The 20,689-nt window shown below is 42.1% G+C and overlaps 2 protein-coding genes across 2 annotated transcripts in view; one reads left to right on the forward strand and one right to left on the reverse strand.

Annotated features, from left to right (window-relative positions):
- Positions 1–7,852, reverse strand: part of mnat1 (MNAT1 component of CDK activating kinase) — a 31,205-nt gene extending 23,353 nt beyond the window's left edge. The window contains exons 1-3 of the mRNA XM_029460169.1: positions 7,634–7,852; positions 873–1,025; positions 421–494 (exon numbers count right to left, since the gene is read on the reverse strand). Coding sequence (XP_029316029.1) covers positions 421–494; positions 873–1,025; positions 7,634–7,722 — 316 coding nt within the window. The 5' untranslated portion in view covers positions 7,723–7,852. The remainder of the gene's footprint in view (positions 1–420; positions 495–872; positions 1,026–7,633) is intronic.
- A 1,449-nt stretch (positions 7,853–9,301) lies between these two features.
- six4a (SIX homeobox 4a) lies at positions 9,302–15,930 on the forward strand. The gene is given in 4 exon segments (XM_029461152.1): positions 9,302–10,280; positions 11,920–12,614; positions 13,669–14,078; positions 14,080–15,930. Coding segments are annotated over 4 exon segments (2,025 nt in total). The 5' UTR covers positions 9,302–9,555; the 3' UTR covers positions 14,275–15,930.
- Positions 15,931–20,689: the final 4,759 nt, after the last annotated feature.

Here is a 20,689-nt window from a genome sequence, read left to right on the forward strand (position 1 = left end):
AAACCCAATAAAAACATTTGATTATATATAGAAATGCTTGTCGGATAGTGCAACAGCTTCCCGCCACATTTTTCAAACGTCGGATTGGGGGGCTGAGTCCGTCGTTTTTTGTAATCTTCCGAAACAGACCATCCCACATTCACACACACTTCACACCACGACTGGCCAGCTGTGTGGAGCAGAGGAAGGAGCCAAGCATTGAACTTCACTCTCATTTCACTTTTCATGTGAACGACCGATTGAAAACACTTAGGTACAGTCTGTCTGAAAATGTGCACGGTTGTCCCAATTTTTAAATAATACCCGTGCTCCCAAGCTTTAGGTCCATGGTGGGTTGCCAGTCAAGACTTGTTAGCGTTTCACTATTGAGCATCGCTTTTGATCTTCAATTTCAGCATGAGGCTTCCAAGTGGGCCCTACCTACGTCCTCCACTTTCTCCAGGAAGTCGTTATAGTCTCTCAGGCTGGGGAAGTCAAAATCTCTCTTGTTGTATCTGCAGAGTAAGAACAGAACTGATGAGACAAATATTAAAACCTGATGAAAGCAAATATGCAACGACATAAATCGCCTCCATTAAATCAACATTTTAAAAAACCATGTCTGCATACTGCCTAATAGACACACATTAGATGTCAATTAAGGGCTATTAAAGAACAGATGAGGGAGAGAGGGAAGGCAGGGAGGGGCTGAGAAGTAAAAACCTGGCAGGGAAAGAGCCTTCCCATTTGAGTTCCCCCAGGGAGACTCATTGTCTACAAAACAAACAGTGTAATGAGAAAGACAAAGGTGGCTTAAGAAGTGGGTGGAGGCTTGAGATGACACATAAACACGCAGAGCCACACCCCTAACCCTCCTGGTCCCCCTCACTCACATCTTCAGCACCTTCTTGCGAATCTCCACCTCCTTATCTACGGTCGGGTCTTCGAAGAGCTGCACGCGGAAGTTGCTCTTCCTCAGGGGCGTGTCGCACTGCACGCAGTTACCCGAGCCACGCGCAAACAGCATCTCCACACAGTTCTCGCATCTGTGGTGGGGAGAGGAGACAGCAAAACTGAAAATACCATCAAGCTGAGTTGAATGTTTCCAGAGGTGACCGTCCCAGGCGCGCCTGAGTTACAGTTGTAAGCATGTGTGGCTGCTGAAGTACAATTTTCCTCACAGTAAAGCAAATTTGTGTTGTTTTTTTCATGTCTGTAAGTTATCAGGCACAGTGGGTGATAATGGGGCATATGAATATTTCCTCTGAGTGCTCAAAGATGGTAGGATTATTATTGGAATGTCGATTAGGCTGCCTCCTACTCTCAGACAAGAGGAAATTAGTCTGACACCCCATCAGTGGTGTGTCTGTCTGCACTGGAAAAACATTTGCTTTATTGTTATTTCAACAGACCTCAGTCATGCCACGTTGCATAATATTATAAAATCCAGCTCTGTAATTCACAGTGTAGTCTATCATTATAAGAATGAACTACGTCATTTTAGGCAAAGAAATCCAGATGGACAATTGCAGTGTTTTGTGTATTCCTAACTTCATTGGTAAATATAAGTGTTTTAAGATGAATTGTCATTTGTGATTACAGCTTTCATTTATCTGAAAATGTAACGTTAACATCTTATGGGCTCATCAGTATTTTCACATGCAATTCTAACTTTTCTGCCAGAAAGACACAGTGCCTAAATGAAAGGACGTTTAAGCCACATTTTTAAATACCATGGAAATCTAGGCAGTTATTGATCAAAGTATCTACTGTAAATCTTTTTAATGGATATAATTACTTTCCAAGACAAAATATGTAGCAGTACAGCACACAGGCATGATGAGTTTTTCAGGCAGCCTTTGGTTCCTCATATAATTCTATTCGGTAAAGAGCACGCCTCTCCACCTGTGACCAATTTAGAACAAAGAGTCAGAAATACAGTTTTAGAGAATTTCAGGTGAAGCCCAGGTTCAAACAGGAAGGTTTACTTCATGCACCATGGCAACTGTCAGACCTGGCTAAGGGCGCAACCCTGAGCTTAGCCATCGATCACACCTTTATGTAGGTAGGCGTTTACCCATCAGTCACACTCAAGTGAGGAGTGGACACTGAAGACAATGGGAATGTTCCTAAATCTCCCCTGATGGGGAGGAGGGCCTGGATAAACGTTTGCATAGAACGCTCGCTTAATTAATCCTCTGCGGAGCTTCACTTCCCCAGGACTTTACCTTCCTGCTTGTGACCACCTTCACGAAAATGGACAGCATCTGGTTTCTAAATACCACTATCTGCTTTTGAGCCCCAACAGTTTTCATAATAAAATATAGAAAAGTTAATGGGGAAAAAAGCCAGATTTTTCACTATACGTCATTGATGGTATGGTTGAGTCATTTCTTTCCAAAGTCAATGACTGGGCTGGTGACCCTGGTGCCGAGTGTAAAACTCTCTGTATAGAGCCTATTAGAATAATCATGACAGAGTCATCATGCAAGACATTTCACTTCATCAGTGGGATAAAAAAAAAAAAAAGCAGTTAAAAGGAGAAACTGCAGAGCCATGGAGTTTGGCTGTTTACATCTAGCGTCTGAGATATGGGTCAAACAAGCCAAACCTGTCAAGTGTGACACCAAGCTCTCACAGCCAAACAACAAACATAAAACAGGCATCGCAGAGGACTATCTTACAAGCATTGCCAGTTTAGCTTGGCTTTAGATGAAGCCACAAAATAAAAATGAAAGCTGAACGACAGACAGAAACATCTGCGTTGTCCAGTTGGTGCTTCAGAGCATGAGGAGCTCAAGTGCACCCTGGAAGAGGCAGATGTTCACTGTGGCCCCAGGCTACAGGAGATGTATAGGCCTGGCCATATGGAGGTAGATGGAGGGATTCAGCTTGTTTCCACAGGCCCACAAAGAGCCCATTCATCAACACGGGGCGAGGACTGGGGCGTAGCTTGCCCCCTGCCCCATAAATGGACCACACAACAGAACTCTCCAAAGGGGAAATCCTGTGTAACTCTAGAGCAAAGAGGTGAACGTCTAAGAGGGAGGGAGGAGATTTTAAAGTCAATTTGCCATCTTTCTTCTGAAATGTGCCTTCTCCAAGTGACAGCTTTTGGATTGTGGTGCCTGTTGCAATTTGTAATCAAAAAGGACTCAGAAATGTCTTGCCAAAGCTACACTGCTGTATTGCTTGGCATACTGCGAAGACATTTAAGTGAGCCGACAGATCTCTAGCAGCTTGCCATCTCTGTGTTCAAGGGCTGTTGTCGCTGACTGAGTACTCCTGACTCCTCCCTCTCTCACCTGTCCTGCTCAGAGCTCCAGGCTCCTATCTTTCCCATCTGCAGCTGTCAGCAGGTCAAAGGAGGGGGTGGTAAGAGGAGGGCGAACAGGGTCCTGCCTCAGCAAATAGGCCTCTCTACCACCACCACCACCACCGCCCCCCATTGCCCCTTGGTGACATTGCCTGCATCTTTGCCTCCTCCTTATGCAAGAAAGAGCAAAAACAATACAGCACTATAAACACACAGTAGCTGGATTCTCTTGTTTTTGCCACAAGGCTCATGATCTTCACAATGATTGGACAGGGTTGGCTTTGTGTCAAATTCAAACTTGCTATGACGCTCTGTCCTGCCCTGTGACTTACAATACCTGCAGCAGCACACTCAAAAAATGCTGAGGCCCATGACTGCTTACACAGGAAGCTAGCATTGGCTTGTGTGATCTTAAAAAAATAAAGCTTAGATTTGGTGTACTTTATAGAGAAGCAAAGTGGGCAGAGACGCATGTTCCAGAAGTATTTTTCCCACAGTACATTCTTTTTTTTTTTACAGTTTTGTAAATAATAATGTCAATGTTCCTCAAAATAAAAACATGGATCTGAAAAATTCAAGAATACTATGAACAAATACCGGTCAGTAAGAACCAAACGTTATTGCAGCAGAAGCGGAGATAGGGCTGATGTTAGGCTCTTTATAAGCAGCAAGGGCAACACAATTGTAAGCTCGCTAATTGGCTAATTACAGCAATGTCCCATGGAACTTGTAGTTTACTTCTCTATCTCAAATAAATAGTTCAACATTTTGCTTATTAGCACTCTTGCCGAGACTAAGAAGAGAAGATCAATACCACTCTCTCGTCTCCGTCTGTGAAATATAAAGCTGCATCCAGGAGGCAGTTAGCTTAGTTTAGCATAAAGACTGGAAACAGCTAGCCTGGCTCTGTCAAAAGGGTAAAAAAGATGTCTTCTAGCACCCCTAAAGCTCACTAATTAATGTGTTAGATCTTGTTATTTTAATCCGTGTAGCAATTCAAGTGGGAAAACAACAATTTACAGGGAGTTAGAGGCTTGTAGGCAGATTTATTTACCTTTAGACAAAGCCAGAATAGACATTTCACCCTTCTTCCAGTCTTTATGCTAAACTAAGTATCTCCTTGCTTTAGTGGTATTGACCTTCACAGCTCTCTGCAAAAAAGCAAATACTTTTATTTCACCAAATTGTCAATCTAGTCTTTTATTTTTCAAAGTACACAGTTGATTGTACCAATTACTCAGACAAAAGTATTTTATGCCCATCCGTGTCATGGAGGTAACTATGGAGAAAGTGAACAGAGCTTTGACTTCTGGAACTCTGGACTGCCTGAAAAAACATGTCCTCTCTTTATTACTGTATATCAACCTATAACATACAACTACAAGAAACAGGAAACTAGCTTCTACTTAATGAGGTGTGCCTATCCTGGCAACCTCACTAGAGGATGGACCCCTCTAATCATCACTGTATGCCTAATCGTCTGAGCCTGAGCCCAGTGTCAAATGCCAAAGGACAAGGATCCGGTGTCATTGTGCAAAGGTAATAAATAACACGCATCAAATGCCCCCGGTGACAGGGATACAAAATGTGCTGTGGTTGGGTTTAAATTTAGATGCACGCTAAAGGTGGAAAAGCTCAATACTGCATTGCATCGCCTGGTCAGCCATGACTGCAGGAACGGCCACTCAACCAGGCCAAGGTAGAGTGAGGCATACGGTTATTTAAATAAATGAACAAGGGCAGGCCTGACTCCCGACAAGGTCTGCAGCTATCGATTACATTCAGCATTGTTTTCTATTGATTTTTTCTTTTTATTAATCAATTTAATCATTCAGTCCATATTCAGAAAATACAAAAAATGAACTACCCATCTCAGCTTCCCAGAGCTCAAGGTGACATCAAATTGCTTGTTTTGTCAAACCTCGCCCAAAACTCAAAAGAATCTATTTTTCAGTGATCATAAAACACAGAACATTTGGACTGATCCAATTAATGCCTGTTTGCTTGGTATATGAACAAAAAAGATTGGATTTAAAATTGTTGTCGATTCATTTTCTGCCAAACTATTCCACTAAGTGCTTCAGTACAAAGTTCAAAATCAACCACTAAAATCAGGCAAATGGATAAGAGGACTGACATTTACATCCCAGACCATTCAAGACTGTTTTCTCAAGAAATTGTAAAAAGAAAAATGCTAAGAAGAATCTAAAAGGACAAATTATATTCTGTGATGTTTCTGCCTAATGAACAACTGTAAACAGAGATACATCTCTCTGCAGTTAAGCAGAAACCAAGAATTGCACTTAGTACTACAATGCATGTTCATGTTTGCTTTATAATTTCAGATTTCCCTTCTTTTTTTGTATTCTCTTTTTGTCCACATAGAGTTGTTGATATCACCAAAAATGAGAAATCAGTAACTGTGAAATTGAAACACATTGCTCACGCTACAGTACAGACTTCCATATCTATCAACTCTTGAGGAAACCCAGCTGCAAACAAAAAGCCAAATGACATCAGAGATGAAAATACTGACAGTTTGAGAGAACAGCAGTTTCCAAGCAGTGCATTAATTCACCGGTGCACTCGCTCTGAGGAACGAATCCAAGGTGACCTGGGCTAGGAGGACATCTCTCCAAATTGCTTCATTGCAGAATCATTTTAATTTTCTGTGTGTAGCCTTGTATTCAGACAGAGGGGGTGAGTTATGAGCTCGCTGACCTGATGACAAAGCACGACCACTTCCTGATGGTACAGTCAATAAACAGACAGGGTCAAAAAGATGCTCTCATCAGGCTACTATCGTCACTGCATGGTGCTCATAGAGAGCATGTCCCTTTCATTCTAATGACCAAGTTTTTAAAAAGATGACAAGGTAAGGACAATGATATTGGAAAATGCTCAGCAAACAGGTTTTACAGAGTATTGACATGAGGGTGACACACAATCGAAACTGTGGCGTGATAATAAATAGCATTAGTGTAAACTAGTGATCGAGCAATTAGTTTACTAAGCAATCTAGTCAATTAAAATTACATAATTTCTCGAGTCACTTAGTTTTTAACATTAACTATATATTTACTGATTACAGTTTGAAAAAATCTAATACTTGCTCACATTGTTTTACGTTATTGGAAATTATATTTTCAATAAAAAATGTAAAAAATCAATATAAGTGTTTTAATGTTTGCCTCTGGTATCATGTGATGTGCACTTGGTAATGTTTCTGTTTTATGCATAATTAAGAATCCCACCAGGGTTATAAGGAGAACGGCTGTAACTGACCCACCACAGACGTTTAGTGAGTAAGTTAAATATAGTTATATTTAGAGATCAGCCCTGAGATGGTTAAGTATTGGTATGAACGTGGAAACAATGTTTAGGTTGCATTTTGAATGGCTTGAGTTAGGTCAGGGTATGGTCTGACACTGATTTCTGTCTTGTGACTACGGTAGGATCCATAAAAACAGCTTTAGACATTTCACATGATTAATCAGTTTAGCACATAAAACATATTAGTCATCCTGTGATCATGCAGTGCAGTCCTTGTGCAGATTAGATTTAATTTGTTTCTTTAAACTGGCCCTTTGTAACACCTCTGTCTAATGTTGTACTCATTATGTGGTCAAATCTTCAGCACACACACAATGTTTATACTCTTCATCATCAATCCGTCTTCTGTCTGCCATCCTGAACGACGTATACTTTCCATAAAATGCAATACTTCAAGACTGACCACTCCTGTCAAGTAAAACAAACATGTAAGATTGAATATCCACTATATGTTTGGAGACCGCTGAAATGTTTGAGGAATAAAATAATCAGTGCAGGTCAGGTGCAGACAATGAACCAATGCAGTGTTATTAAGACACTGTCTGACAAGTTTATTAGCCCAATAATGTCTCGCAAGATGGACAGTTGTTATGCAGCACCAGTAAGGCAGGGATAGAGCATAATCCCACATATAAACTGTTTCAACTCGTCTGTTGATGCTAAATTACCTTTAGTTTTTGTTAAGAGATAGTTAGAGATAGAATGTGGACTTTATATCCGACAGGAAGTCATTATCCCACCTTTATATTTGTCACATTATCAGACAGCATAACTAACCGTTAGCCGTTAGCTAAAAGTCTTTGTACGTTAACGGCCAACCATTAACATTTAAGAGAAGGTATACGGCTTAACACAAGTGGAAATACATTTTAAAAATAAGATTTAACCGCCTGCTTAAGAGGTTTATTGAGTTATTGTGTGTCTTTTTGCACAGTTTGAAGCAGAAACTGGGGGAAATTAGCTGCACTCTGTATTTTCTTTTAGCTGTCAGAAGTAAATACTCACAGCGTGTGTCCGCAGACGTTCACCATCAGCTTCAGCGAAGGATTCCTGTATTTGGTTGTTTTGCATCTCGGACACCCCTGGTCGTCCATTTCTGTCTGTGCAACACAAAATTAAATAAAAAGCTTGAAGAAAAATGTCTACAACTAGCAGCTCTCCTGTCACTTTCTCGTCGGCGACCGCTGGGTTACACAGAATGTGGTCCGACGGGAAACGGCATAATTATGAGAAGTTCCTATTTAATGATAACCTCTACAGCAGTGGTGGTCACACTGTGGTGCAGGTCCACCCAGGGGTCCCTGAAGAGTCCCAGGGGGTCTGAGGTAAAAAGCTGAGTGGTTTATTTTCACTTGTATTTAGAGAGAGTGCATAAAATGGTTGTTTTGATGAAAGGTTTCACTGTCTTCTATGTGCAGTTTCCTTTAGCTTACTCTCATATATTCCATGATCTAATGTAAGCCTGAACTGAAACATAATTAAAACCAAAAACCTCTCCAGATGTAGCTCCCCAGGGCTTCTGACATCATGTAGTTTCTGGTTGAATGTGTTCTGAATCTGTTTGGGGAAATAATTTACCAAGGATGGTGGATAGTCTAACCTATATCATGTGATTTATTGTCTTAAATAAACAATGCACGATGGAGACAGAAAAGGAATATTATAGTGATAAAAGAGTAACACTAACTGGTAGTCTTTACAAAGGTTATAGCACTAAATATATTATAAATATATTCTATCACTAAAAGCCATGTGTGATATTGATTTATAAATGTCAGTTATTGATCACACCAAGTCTCCAGTGCCACATAAGACTGCCAATTATTATTTGCAGAAGACACAAATTAGCAATTTCTCAGCTTTCAAGTTAAAGTAATAATCTTGAAGATTTTCATTTAAATACATTTCTGTTGAGTCACTATCTATCACCAAATGAAGAAACACAATGGTGTTTAAGCCAATGGCCCACTGAAGAAAGAACTTCCGTTGGAGTATTATGAACGACATCGCCACGCGCTCAGGGAAGTTAGAACCGAACACATCGCTATGGGTTCTGCGAAACAAAACAAAACAAAGATCTTCGAGATTGTAACTATGACGCTGCAGCACTAATATACGCTTTTACAGTGTTAAATGTTGCCTTCAGGGATTTATAATCCTTATTTTGAAGATATTAAAATCCTGTTGTTTCAAACTATATTTATGGAAGACAGATATAGTATGTTGGCTTTGGGGGGTCTGAGAAATGTGAAAGGTGAAAATAAAACTTTGTGACGGACAGAAATATCACAGCATATATAGGCCTACTTAATGTCATTGTGGAAATGCTCAGTTGAGGAGTATGGTTTATTACTAATATTCTATGTTAATGTGTGGCGTTTGATCTCTCATTACTATTGAGATCATTGTTGTAATTGTTTAATGATTGTGTGAGTTCATTTTAAATGTTTAAATATTAAGTTTAAGACAATGACTTCCCAATAATGTTCCCTTTGGATATCCTCGATATGAGAATTAAAATGTTTTGATGTGTCCGCATTTAGCTACGTCAGCTCCTCACTATACAGACAACAAGGATATCCCGTTCCCACTAGCCCAATAGCACTCACCTTGCACAGGTGAGCCACGGGAATACATTGTAAGTTATATGACTGACAGCTGGAAACCAAACAGTCGTGTCTGAATGCTGCTCGCTCCTCCCTTATGAGGCCCTCAGCGGCCAATAGCGTGGCTCTCCTGCAGATAGACCCGAGTGTGTCTCCTTCCAGCTCCAGTCCCCGCAGAGTAAAAGTCACGTTGGAAGGAAAAGGGGAGAGAGATATCTACTTACAGCTGCTGTCAGATATCCGATCGCATTCGCATGGCGAGGAGGTAACCTGATCGAGCTGGGAGGAGTGACTTTACCAGGGAAGGCTTGAACAAAAAAAATGTCTTCTTCTTCTGCCGGAGAAGTCACAACAGCAAATGAAATCAAGAGGGAAAATGTGAAGGAGGTGGATAAACGGGAGTGCATCAAGCTTGTGGCGCTGGACGCGGCGGAGTTGTCCATGGAGCGCAACACGGACGCGGTGCGCACGGAGCTGTTGGTGAGCGCCGCTTCCTCTCTGGCTTTCTCCCCGGAGCAAGTGGCGTGTGTCTGCGAGGCTTTGCAGCAGGGAGGTAATGTGGACCGGCTGGCCAGGTTCTTATGGTCCCTGCCACAGAGTGACCTGCTACGCGGCAACGAAAGCATCCTGAAAGCCCAAGCTCTCGTTGCGTACCACCAGGCTCGCTATCAGGAGCTGTACAGTATTTTGGAGAACCACAGCTTCAGTCCGTCCAACCATACATTTCTGCAAGATCTGTGGTACAAGGCCCGCTATACCGAGGCGGAGAAGGCGAGGGGGAGACCCCTGGGTGCCGTGGACAAGTACCGGATCCGGAGAAAGTATCCTCTCCCCAGGACTATCTGGGACGGCGAGGAGACTGTGTATTGTTTCAAGGAGAGGTCCCGGAACGCGCTGAAGGATCTGTATATCCAGAATAGGTACCCCTCGCCCGCCGAGAAAAGAAATCTCGCCAAGATTACAGGACTCTCCTTGACCCAGGTCAGCAACTGGTTCAAAAACAGGAGACAGAGAGACAGAAACCCGTCCGAGGCTCAATCAAAAAGGTGAGGAAACAAAAGGAACATGGCACATTTCAGTCACAAACTTCAGATTATTAAAATATTTTCCGGGTGTGCTATGCGTAAAGGTCGCATTAAAACAGACCAAGGTTAATTTTAACAGTATTATATAAGTATTATAAAGCTTTTTTAATTGAAGGGCAGCTATAGTTTACAACCATTCACTCTCAGGCATTTACTGACAATGCTCAGTGTATTTCAAAATTTCCCATCGGACTCCTTTATAAAGCTTGACAATGTGAATCATTAACCGTTGATAATTAATACACTAGAAAAAGTGTGCGTAAAAGGGTTTGGAGCACGCTTTTAGTGTTTTGAAATGTGAAGCGGTTTCCATTCAGATCCGGTTTCATGTGTGTTGGTGGTAAGGGGCATGGAAACCATAAGCAACTAAATAACATAGTAACTTCCACACTCTAGTGACTGGACCGTCAGACACGAGAAGCTGCTGACTTTGATGAAACAATTAATATGTTAATTCATTTTTTTATTTTAAATATCCATTTGTCCATTGTAACACAGGTCCCCATCCCAGCACATAAATCATTTTCATTGTCACTTTTTTCCCTCTCAGACCAAAAAGGATCTCAGAGCCTCAGCTCCTGCGTTTCATTTCATAATCCTCCACACAAACAGACAGACATGTAGCTTCTTTCATGTTTCTCTCTCTGTGAACAAAGCTGACGCACACCTGGTGGAGGTGACCCCTCTCTCACACACACGCGCGCACGCACACACACGCCCATACATACACACACACACACACACACACACACACACACACACACACACACACACACACACACACACACACCATAATAGATTGCTTTTTAAAAAATTAAAAAAATTGAAACCTGTGGATTTTTTGATTATATCTTTTCATGGAAGTGGGGGGTGAGAGTTTTAGTGTCTGTGTGCGTGTGCGTGTGTGTGTGTGTGTGTGTGTGTGTGTGTGTGTGTGTGTGTGTGTGTGTGTGTGTGTGTGCTGGAGGGGGTGCAGCTGTTTGAATCAATCTAAAATAAAAAAGTCCTTCAATAATAAGCTTTACTAACTTCTTCTATATAGTTTTAAGACTTCATGGAAACAGAAAAATAGGGATTTAAAATCAAAGCAACATTTTAAATTGAGAAAGAATTTCAAATAAATCCTCTCAGCCATTTGTTTTGTCACGCCACCAGTGCTGGCAGTTTGTCACACCAGAATTTATTGCGCCAAATGGTTGCACGGTTGTTGACATTGGTGGGTTGTTGTCAGTGCAGCTCTGCATGAGGTAAGAGAGGGCTACACATTCACAAACACAGCCTGCTCTTCAAAGCTGTGCAATAACACAGCAACAAATGTGACTCTGGCAAGATGTGGGTGGAAAGGAAATAAATGCCAATATACAAATTGTATTTTATTGAATTTAGTGCTTTAGAATGGGTCCTTTTTTGCAACAACAAACAAAGTGCACAAATTGGGGGAAATGACTTTATATCTGTATCAGGAACATGCACATTTTCCAATCTTTTTTAATTTTTTTATTCAAAAGGTGGCTTGAAGTCACATTTAACAATAGTTCACCACAATTCCTTTTTTTGTTTTCCTTAATCTTGTGACACACCATTTGTTATTTTTCCCCAGTGAATCTGATGGAAACCACAGCACAGAGGATGAGTCTAGCAAAGGCCAGGACGAGTTGTCTCCCCGGCCCCTCTCTAACTCATCAGATGGGGTGATCACCCATGGGACCCTTCCCATTCAAACAGGGCCTCTGGACAGTGGGGTGGTCATCCAACAGATCGGGGACATCAAGCTGCCCCCCGGATCCAACGGTGGCGGTCTCTACAATGGAAGTCTAGTGACCAGTAACAACACCGTGTTTCACAATGGTGGCTCGTCTTACCTCCACACACCTGGAAACATCCTCTTCAACGGGCTCAACTTGGGAATCCAGCCATTGGCCTTCAATCCTCTGAGGCCATCTGGAGGGGTGCTGCTGGGGGGCTCTGGTATGGACATGCAGATGCAGACAGGGCAGGAAAAGGGACTGGGCAGCTCTGCTGAGGACTCGGCCTTGCAGTACGCCTCCTACGCGGGCTGTGTGAACGGAGCAGAGGTGAAGCTGGAGGGGGTTCACACCATGGCTGGCCAGAACGGAGGCTCCTCTGTGCTCACGTTCAGCTCCTCGTCTGGTGCGCTGCAGCTGGGTGGCTACAGTCTGGTCCAAGTACCAAGTGGAGTCTCTGACAGCAATGGCAGCTCATTACTCAACAGCGATGTAGGTCTTCCTCCACTGCAGCTCTCTTCTAACTCATCTTCCTCAACAATCACACAAGGTGGGTTCAGGACTACAGGGTTATTTAAATGTACATGTTTGGTTGTAATAATGTTGCTATGTTTACTTGGAAGTTATATTTATATAGGCTACTCTGAGGCAGAATTGGCCGACAATGACAAAAATAATTTGGTCATGATTCATTGAGTTTACAGTATTAGAGCTTTATGCTTTGATGATATTGTCTAAAATATGGATGTATTGCAAGATAAAGTATGTGTAATACTTAACTATAATGTAATGCTGGTATGTACTGCAACATTAAAGAGCAGGTGTGGACTAAATTGATTAAGATCCATAACTGTATTAGAATAACCAAAATCCAGACATAATTTACTCTACTCTCATATCAAAATATAGATGTTATACCCTTATATCTCCCAGCTTGATAGCGATATGTGGGGCCCTTTGCCTTGCCTAAATGTTCCAGTGTGATGCTGCTGGTTTGTCAACACACCTCCACTACGTCCACCCAATATATCTGAGCTGCTTTATTCTTGGCTTGTCTGTTTTTGGGTCATAGCCCAAAGGGCTGATACTACACATAACACAGAGCAGAAGAAATAGGGTAGGGCCACACACGCATACACACATACACACTCACACACACACACAGAAGAAGAAGGTGGTCCTTTGAAAACCCCAGAGATGAATAAAAACAAGCTCTAAAGTCGCCATCACTCACCATCATTGCACTCTTGATCTGCAGCGCAGGGAGGAGGGGAAATATGTTTCAGACAATCAGAGGCCATGAAACACACTAACGGGGAATAAACCATTACAACACTTACTCTGACATAAAGCAGAGAATCTACAGCAGGATGAATAAGAAGGAAAAACAGAAAATTGCAGCTTGCTGTTGAGTCCTGGCAGGCTTTTGCACTCAGTCCCTGGGGCACTGCAAGGTCGAGCTCAAAGTGTGTGAGACACACACCAGCAATTTTGGGGCCAAGGCCTGCTGTAAATGAAACGTATAATACTGTGAGGAACGAGAAGAAGAATGGGATCTATACTGGAGGTACTGTATGTATTGATCCTTTGTTGTATTACCACAGGTACCATGCCTCTGAACAATGTAGCGGTGAGTTCGCCCGGTAATGACTCGTTCCAGCATCAGGACAAGCTGGCCATGACGTCCCTGCACCACAGCACAGTCCTCTACAGCATGAACAACGCCGGCCAGCCGTCCATCAAGAAGGAGCCTCTGGAGGGAGGCGTCTACTCCTCGTACCACCACGGGCTCCACCTGGACGCCAGCGGTCAGCTAAGCTACTCCACCCCCAACTCAGAAGAGGTTCCTTCCAGCCAAGGTCCCGCCTCGACCACCGAGGTCTCCGCCGTCAGCTCGTCCAGCCCTGAGCCAGAGGTCTACACCACCCTCACCGTCAGCACGCCACTGATGGCCCAACAAACGGACCCCAACAGCCACCACCTGCACCCTGCAGAGTATCTCGGGGGCCACAGCAGTCCGGGGGCCCTCCTCGCACCTGATGGGCACAGGCATGAACAGCAACTACATGAACCTTTCAGAGAACAAGGTGGGCTCGGGAGCCGTGAGTGAGATGGTACGGGCGATGTGTGGGGAGATGGAGGCTGTGGAGGGGAAGGAGCTAGCCAAACTACAGACAGTGCAGATGGAGGAGGACATGGCTGACCTTTAACCTCTCGCAGAAGCACCCATGTCCACCCAAACAGTGATATGGTGAATCTTTTTACTTTTGTGTGCGCGTGTGTGTTTTTTTTACCATTCATTTCCTTTAAATGTTAAATTATTTCATTTGACTTTTACAATGCACTCTAGTTAGAGTTGAGCCCTGTGGGTGGGCATTATCAGTTTATCATAAAATAAAATAGAAAGTCTACGACATGTTTTAAAAGCCCCTTTCATAAGAAACATTACGACTGTTACGTTCTAACAGAAGAAATGGCTGTATGTGTTTGAGCAGTGTTTAAATGTTCATTTTTTATAGACAACACCTGCTACTTCCTGTTGAGTGGATTTGATCTGCAGAAGCAGGTGCTGGAATGCCTCGAGTCATGTGACCAGGATGTTCCTCCAAACTAAATGCGTCATATGGGTCAAACCAAAAAGGTCATTCAGTAGGGGGAAGAGGGAGAGAGCCTCTGTGAAAATGGTCAGTTAAACAGCGACAGCTTCACTTAAGGACTGCGCACATACAGAGAATAGGTGATTAAACACACAAAGCTGCTGATTAAGGAAAAAAGTGTCCTTCAGTTATCACCTAATTCTCTAAATGCCTCTCAAGTCACTGCAAAACCTTGTTTTTATGCTTTATATCATACCAAATGAACTAGGAGTGTCGGACTAGAGAATGTGCCTTTCTGCTACTTAAAAATCAACAATGGCATCGGTCTGTTTTGGCATTTGCACTACCATGATGACATTACAATGTAACATGTTTCAAACAGCCTTCATGTTGGAGGGTTTGACGCACCTCAACAAATGCACACTATTTCAGTAATGACTCATATTTCAATTCTCATCGTCAACCTGTGAGACCAAGATACGAATGATGATCTAAAGGTTCACACGTTGTTCATCATATGTTGTTTATAATGCTGAAACTCATAGTATGTTAACTAGATGTGATGATGCTTACTATATCCTGTTTCATTTTGATGTGTCTCTCCAAATGTCAGTAATCATGAATGATATTTTTCTATAAAGGGATTGTAATAATCTCTCTTTGCATGGCGTCATAATGTTTAGGACACTAGTGCCTTTTACTTTTATTTTGTGAACAACACTGAAAGTAAGCTCAGTCGTAGCTCATGTGTTGCCGTGCAGGCAGTGACATTGCAGCTTCAGAGATTTACCACCGCCGCCGCTGTCACTGGCACATTTGTTGGGTGTCAGTTGAGGGAAAGACAAGAGAATGTGGAGCCCATTTGTCAAGTGTGTCCGGTGCTTTTCACAACGGGAGCCTAATTCCTCGCTGTCATACATGACCATAATAGCACATTTCAGCCTCATAGCCAACTCACACCACGCACATCTATCAGTGTGTCACACGTCTTCATACAAGTCGACTAGTAATATTTTTCTTTGTCAGGATTTATGACATAATCCCATCAATTTGAATGGACTTTCAACAAAAGTATCCTCAGTGCTTTAATGTCATATACCAAAAATGAGTTGTGGGCAAATAGTAAAAATGATGGTCATTTGTTTTTTTAAATCTTAGTTTGAATTATATGTTTGTTATCTGAAATTATGTGAATGTATTTTTCTAAATCTCCATACTGCAATAAAAGTTTATATTTATAAAAACATAAAACAGAATTTTTTTTTTATTCTTTCCAATAAATTGACCTACAAGAAGATAAAATTAAGGAATGATCTCTGAGGTTTTTAAAAACATTTTAGGCACACAATATGTCTGTAATAAATGTAAGTTCCAGACAAAAAGCATATGTCGTCCCAACAGTTAAGAGTCCTATGTAGCCAAACTGTGAGGATCGGGGGGGGGGAAAGTAATCCATCGGGCCTGGTGCTGCTCTCTGCAAACCTGCGGTGATCGTTTGCACATGCCTGGCAACCTGGAGTTCATTAGCCCTCCTTTTCTCATCTCAGCCCCTGTAATTCAAATAAACAGCAATGAGATTTCCAGAGGTAAAGCTCCTTTTGGGTGGGGGGTCTGCAGCTCCCAACAGCTCAGTCCAATCCAATGGCCTTTTCCCCGAGCGTAGGCCGAACAATCCCCCACCCCCCACTACTTCAACATGTGGAAGAATGAATCTGAGGGGCTGTCACTCACTGACACTGAGTCTCTATCCCAAAAAGAGCCTGAACTCCTCTCAGGGCTTGAGGGGATTCTCCTTAAATTCATGAATTTTCAACCCAATGCTTGTTGACTCAGTGGGCACCCGACCAAACCAGCAAGGAGAGATAAGATGGAGACAAAGTTTGACAAATGGACGAACAGCAGGGGATTTTATTTTATTTTCAGCGTGTCTGTGGTGGATTATAGGAGTTGTCCTCTCAGCGGATCCTGGCTGGAGGAGTTATATATGATCTAAGTGATGACCTAAATAAACAGAGGCTGTTTGTCTGTGCTCACTGTTGAGGCACAGAGAGAGAGAAGAAAAATGGGAGAGACTAGCGGGAAAAGGGAGGGAGAGGCAGGCAAGCAGGATAAAGTTACCTGTGCACAGGTGACCTCGCCGCCATGGGCAGTGGATTAGCTGATTGTTAGGTATCAGGTAACTCCTCCTGTAATATTGAAGAGGGTGAAAACAGCTTTGTTGGAGCCCAGAACAATATCCCATTCGCAGCATAGTCTGTGGGTCTCACGGGGAGGGGGCCACAGAAAACTCCAAATTCCACCTTTTGTATTGTGCCTATAAATTAGACAGGAAAGGAGCACAATTGTTCCCTCACAGAAGATGTGTAGTGCATTTTTCATGAGGGCTGGGGACAGCTAGTTTGTGAATTTTTCATTTCTACTGTTCCTTTTACGTGTGAAAACCAGGACATCCCCATATCTAAATAGTAGTGGATCGTTTTGTCCACAATTTCAAATATGCACAGTAAAACATACTTGGGTGCACAGTAAAAAAGAAAGAAGAGGGAACTCCCCCAGAACTCTGGCCTTATTAAAAACACTGACCTATGATCTTTCAGATGGTTTCAAAGCTGACATTTAATGCGGCGCAGCAGACTGCAAGCCATATGTAACATGACCTGGGGAGCATGGTACTCCACTGCTCCACGTCCCACTAATGAGAGGGCAGGGGTCAGCGGGTACCAGCCTGCTCGTACAGACCCACCACTACCGGCCAAGGCATGAGAGGACTTCTCTCTCCTGGCAGAAACTAAATCTACCCTTGGCTCTTGCGTAGTTGTGGAAAGTAGGTGGTGTTTATGAACTAGAAGGAATAAATGTCCTCAACCCTTGTAGCTTTTTCTCTTACCTCCACTTAAAATAATTGAGTTGTTGCTTGGCAGGGTATAAGGTATGTGCACTTCATCAACCAGTGTGGGAAAGGAAAGATGCAACCAGCATGATGGCTTGTTCTAAACTAAAGCAGAAGTCTCAGGGACAGTTTTAAGTGTGCATTTGTGAATGTGACACACTCACACGTGCTCACACAGAGGCAGCAGCTGGAAGGCAGCATCAGGTCAGCGCCATAGTATTTCCCAAAGAGAAAAACAGCACTTTGTAACAGGAGCAGTAGCAGATGAGGCCTGACATGTTCAGTTGAGATCGCTCGCGCGCGCGTACGCACACACACACACACACACACACACACACACACACACACACACACACACACACACACACACACACACACACACACCTGCTGCTCAACTGCCTGCTAAAACTTTGTCATTTGCTAAAACACATGCAGCAACTCATCCTCTGAGGAGTTACATCTTGACTTGTATAATAGCACTGTCATGGCGCCCCCTCCCTGCCAGCAGGCACACATGGTTGCAACACATCCCGTTTAAATCCTTACTTTTGTTTGTTTGTGTGTTTGTCTGCCGCCTGGTTTGTTTACTCACGCTAGCCCTGCAGCAAAAAAAAATTGAAGAATTTTCCTAATCATCTATATGCCCGGGGCGTGTTTACCGAGCAGAGCACTGTAAAAGCCGAGGCCGTAATTGCATATTTGTGGAGGTGGTCCTCTGAGGAAATGCGTAATGATTTTGATGGGGGGCTAACCCCAGTGCACTTGTACCAGGTCTAATTTTCCAACATGACAGGAAACTCTGTTAAGCTGATAATTGCAGCTCCAATTTCATTTAACTCACTCATGTCAACAGTTGTGTTTTGTTTTGAGAGAAGAAGCTGCTTTTTTCTCACTGCCTTTCACCTCACAGAATAAACAGATTTAACTCTAAATTAAAGACACATTTAGGACATCTTGGATTAACCAGAAACTGTAAACCAATGGTAATATAATTGATTAATTAATGTGTTAATAACTGTGCGGTTATTTAAATTATTATGCATTTTGTGATTGCATTACGTCTATAAGAAAACAAATAAATACATATCCACGCGTGCGTGAGAATGCTTTAAACAAGCTTGATTTATAAATTAAGACGCTTCGTTGTTGGTTTTATTAATTGGATAAATAAATTAATTCTAATAGTAGGCTATGACATTTCAGTGGATTAAGAGGACACCCTTAAGATGTCACCAAAATCCCTCCCAAAAAAACCCTGGGGACCAAATCAGACATTTTTCACTTAATTTAAACAGTATCGGCTTTGTTCCAGTCGATACAGCTGAAATAGCACTTTGGATTTAGATAGAGTGAAAACCATCTGTTCATTGAGCCAGTGGTCGGTTCACTTTTCCTCCATATTTTCAAAAAAATAAGCTCTCTCCAATGGGAAACACTTGCTTTTTGATGATGACATTTTTATGAAGTGTTTTCTGGTGCTTTTGAGTTGGGACTTTTTCTTTCTCTCGTTTTCTCCCACAGGACTGGAGTCACCGTTACTTTTCATTCGTTTTCCCAGTAATGCATGGGGGTAACAAATTCCTCTAATACAGCTATTTCATCTAGCAATAATCAATGAGTCGTTTTCACCTTCAAATTGCTATCATGAGGTCAGATAATTCAACAAGCAAAGGGTCCACATTTCTCTGAGGCCTACCTCACATTAAACCAGTTTAATGAGAAATGGCAAAACGTTGATTTTCTCGGTGTGAAAACAGTGTGACTCATTTGAGTTTTCCGGAAAGGCAATGACTAAAACTTGGAACATCCATCCATGATATTTAGCAGCCCTAAGCGTCCAGGAGCGGCAGGCTGATTTAACGCGTTTTTTTAGGTAACATATTAGTTTAACGGAGAGAAAATGACGAGAATATGGACTCCCTGCTTCCTGTAAATCCCACTATGAGAGGAGTAACGAGTGATAGCCTACCTAAGTATTGCATTACTTGTCGGGGTATGAGCAGCCCATGCAGCACTGGCCGTGTTAGAGGCGGAGAGTCCACATCTTGAAATAATCTCGCCCCCCGGGCTGCTCGGGTTAAAGGAGGAGGCGCGGCGCAATGTGGTAGAGATATTAGAGAAACCCGAGAGCTGCTCATCAGACAGCTCATTTACTGAAGCACTGAGGTTCTACACACTGCGAGTGCTGCTATGGACCCCGAGCTCAAGTGGCCTGAGAGCCTGTGTGTCCACTAAAGACTCAACATTCACATCAGAAGATATACTCATTTAGTCATGTTGAGGCAATAAGGCATGACTGGCCTTGATTAGAAAGGACCGTCTTAAACATGATAATTAAGCTTTTTAAAATCAACTATATATAAATGTAAAAATATAAATTGTAACAAAAAGGTTTATGTTTTTCTTCATTATTATAAAAATGGCCTGAGTTTATTGCTCCTCTGCAGACAGATGACACTACAACAATATTGCTAAAAACAATTAAATGAACCCTAAAACCTCGCAGGTATTGTTAAATAACAGTGACATCAGGTGTGATTCAGCCAATAATCTGATATTTCCTCCTGACAAACTTTAATTTAAGCACGATGAGATACATGGCATTCATTCAGGGGGAAATTCGCTGTTTAGGACAATTACAAATGTAAAAACATATATATGACATATAGGACATATTAGGTTTTACCTGCATTTTCTTACACTACACAAGGAGCATATTAATAGGCCTGAACAAACCTGATTATCATAACAGTTATTCTGCCTGAATTAAATCTTATTTTTTTCAGTAGTTTAAACATATTAAACATACACATTTTAGTTTGGTAGTCCTATTTCGAAAACCATTTTAAACGTATTTGTCCATAAAACCGTGTAAAGAAAATATCGGATATTCCAGAGTGGAGCTGTTCACCACAGATTTCTGTTTTTTCAGGTGTCTGTCGCCACAAAAACAAAAACTCAAAGCCTTTATCTTTATAGTAAAAGAGGTCATCTTCTCAAAACGTTTTGTGTACATTTGTTTAAGTTAAATAATATTTTCTAGGTCAAATCTTGTTCCTTAACATATTGAAAGGGGGTTTAGTTTCAGACGCCTCAGATAAAGAAATGTGATCTATACTGCTCGAACCAACAACTGCA

This window comes from Cottoperca gobio, chromosome 22 (assembly GCF_900634415.1).
Source record: "Cottoperca gobio chromosome 22, fCotGob3.1, whole genome shotgun sequence".
Classification (NCBI taxonomy): Eukaryota; Metazoa; Chordata; class Actinopteri; order Perciformes; family Bovichtidae; genus Cottoperca; species Cottoperca gobio.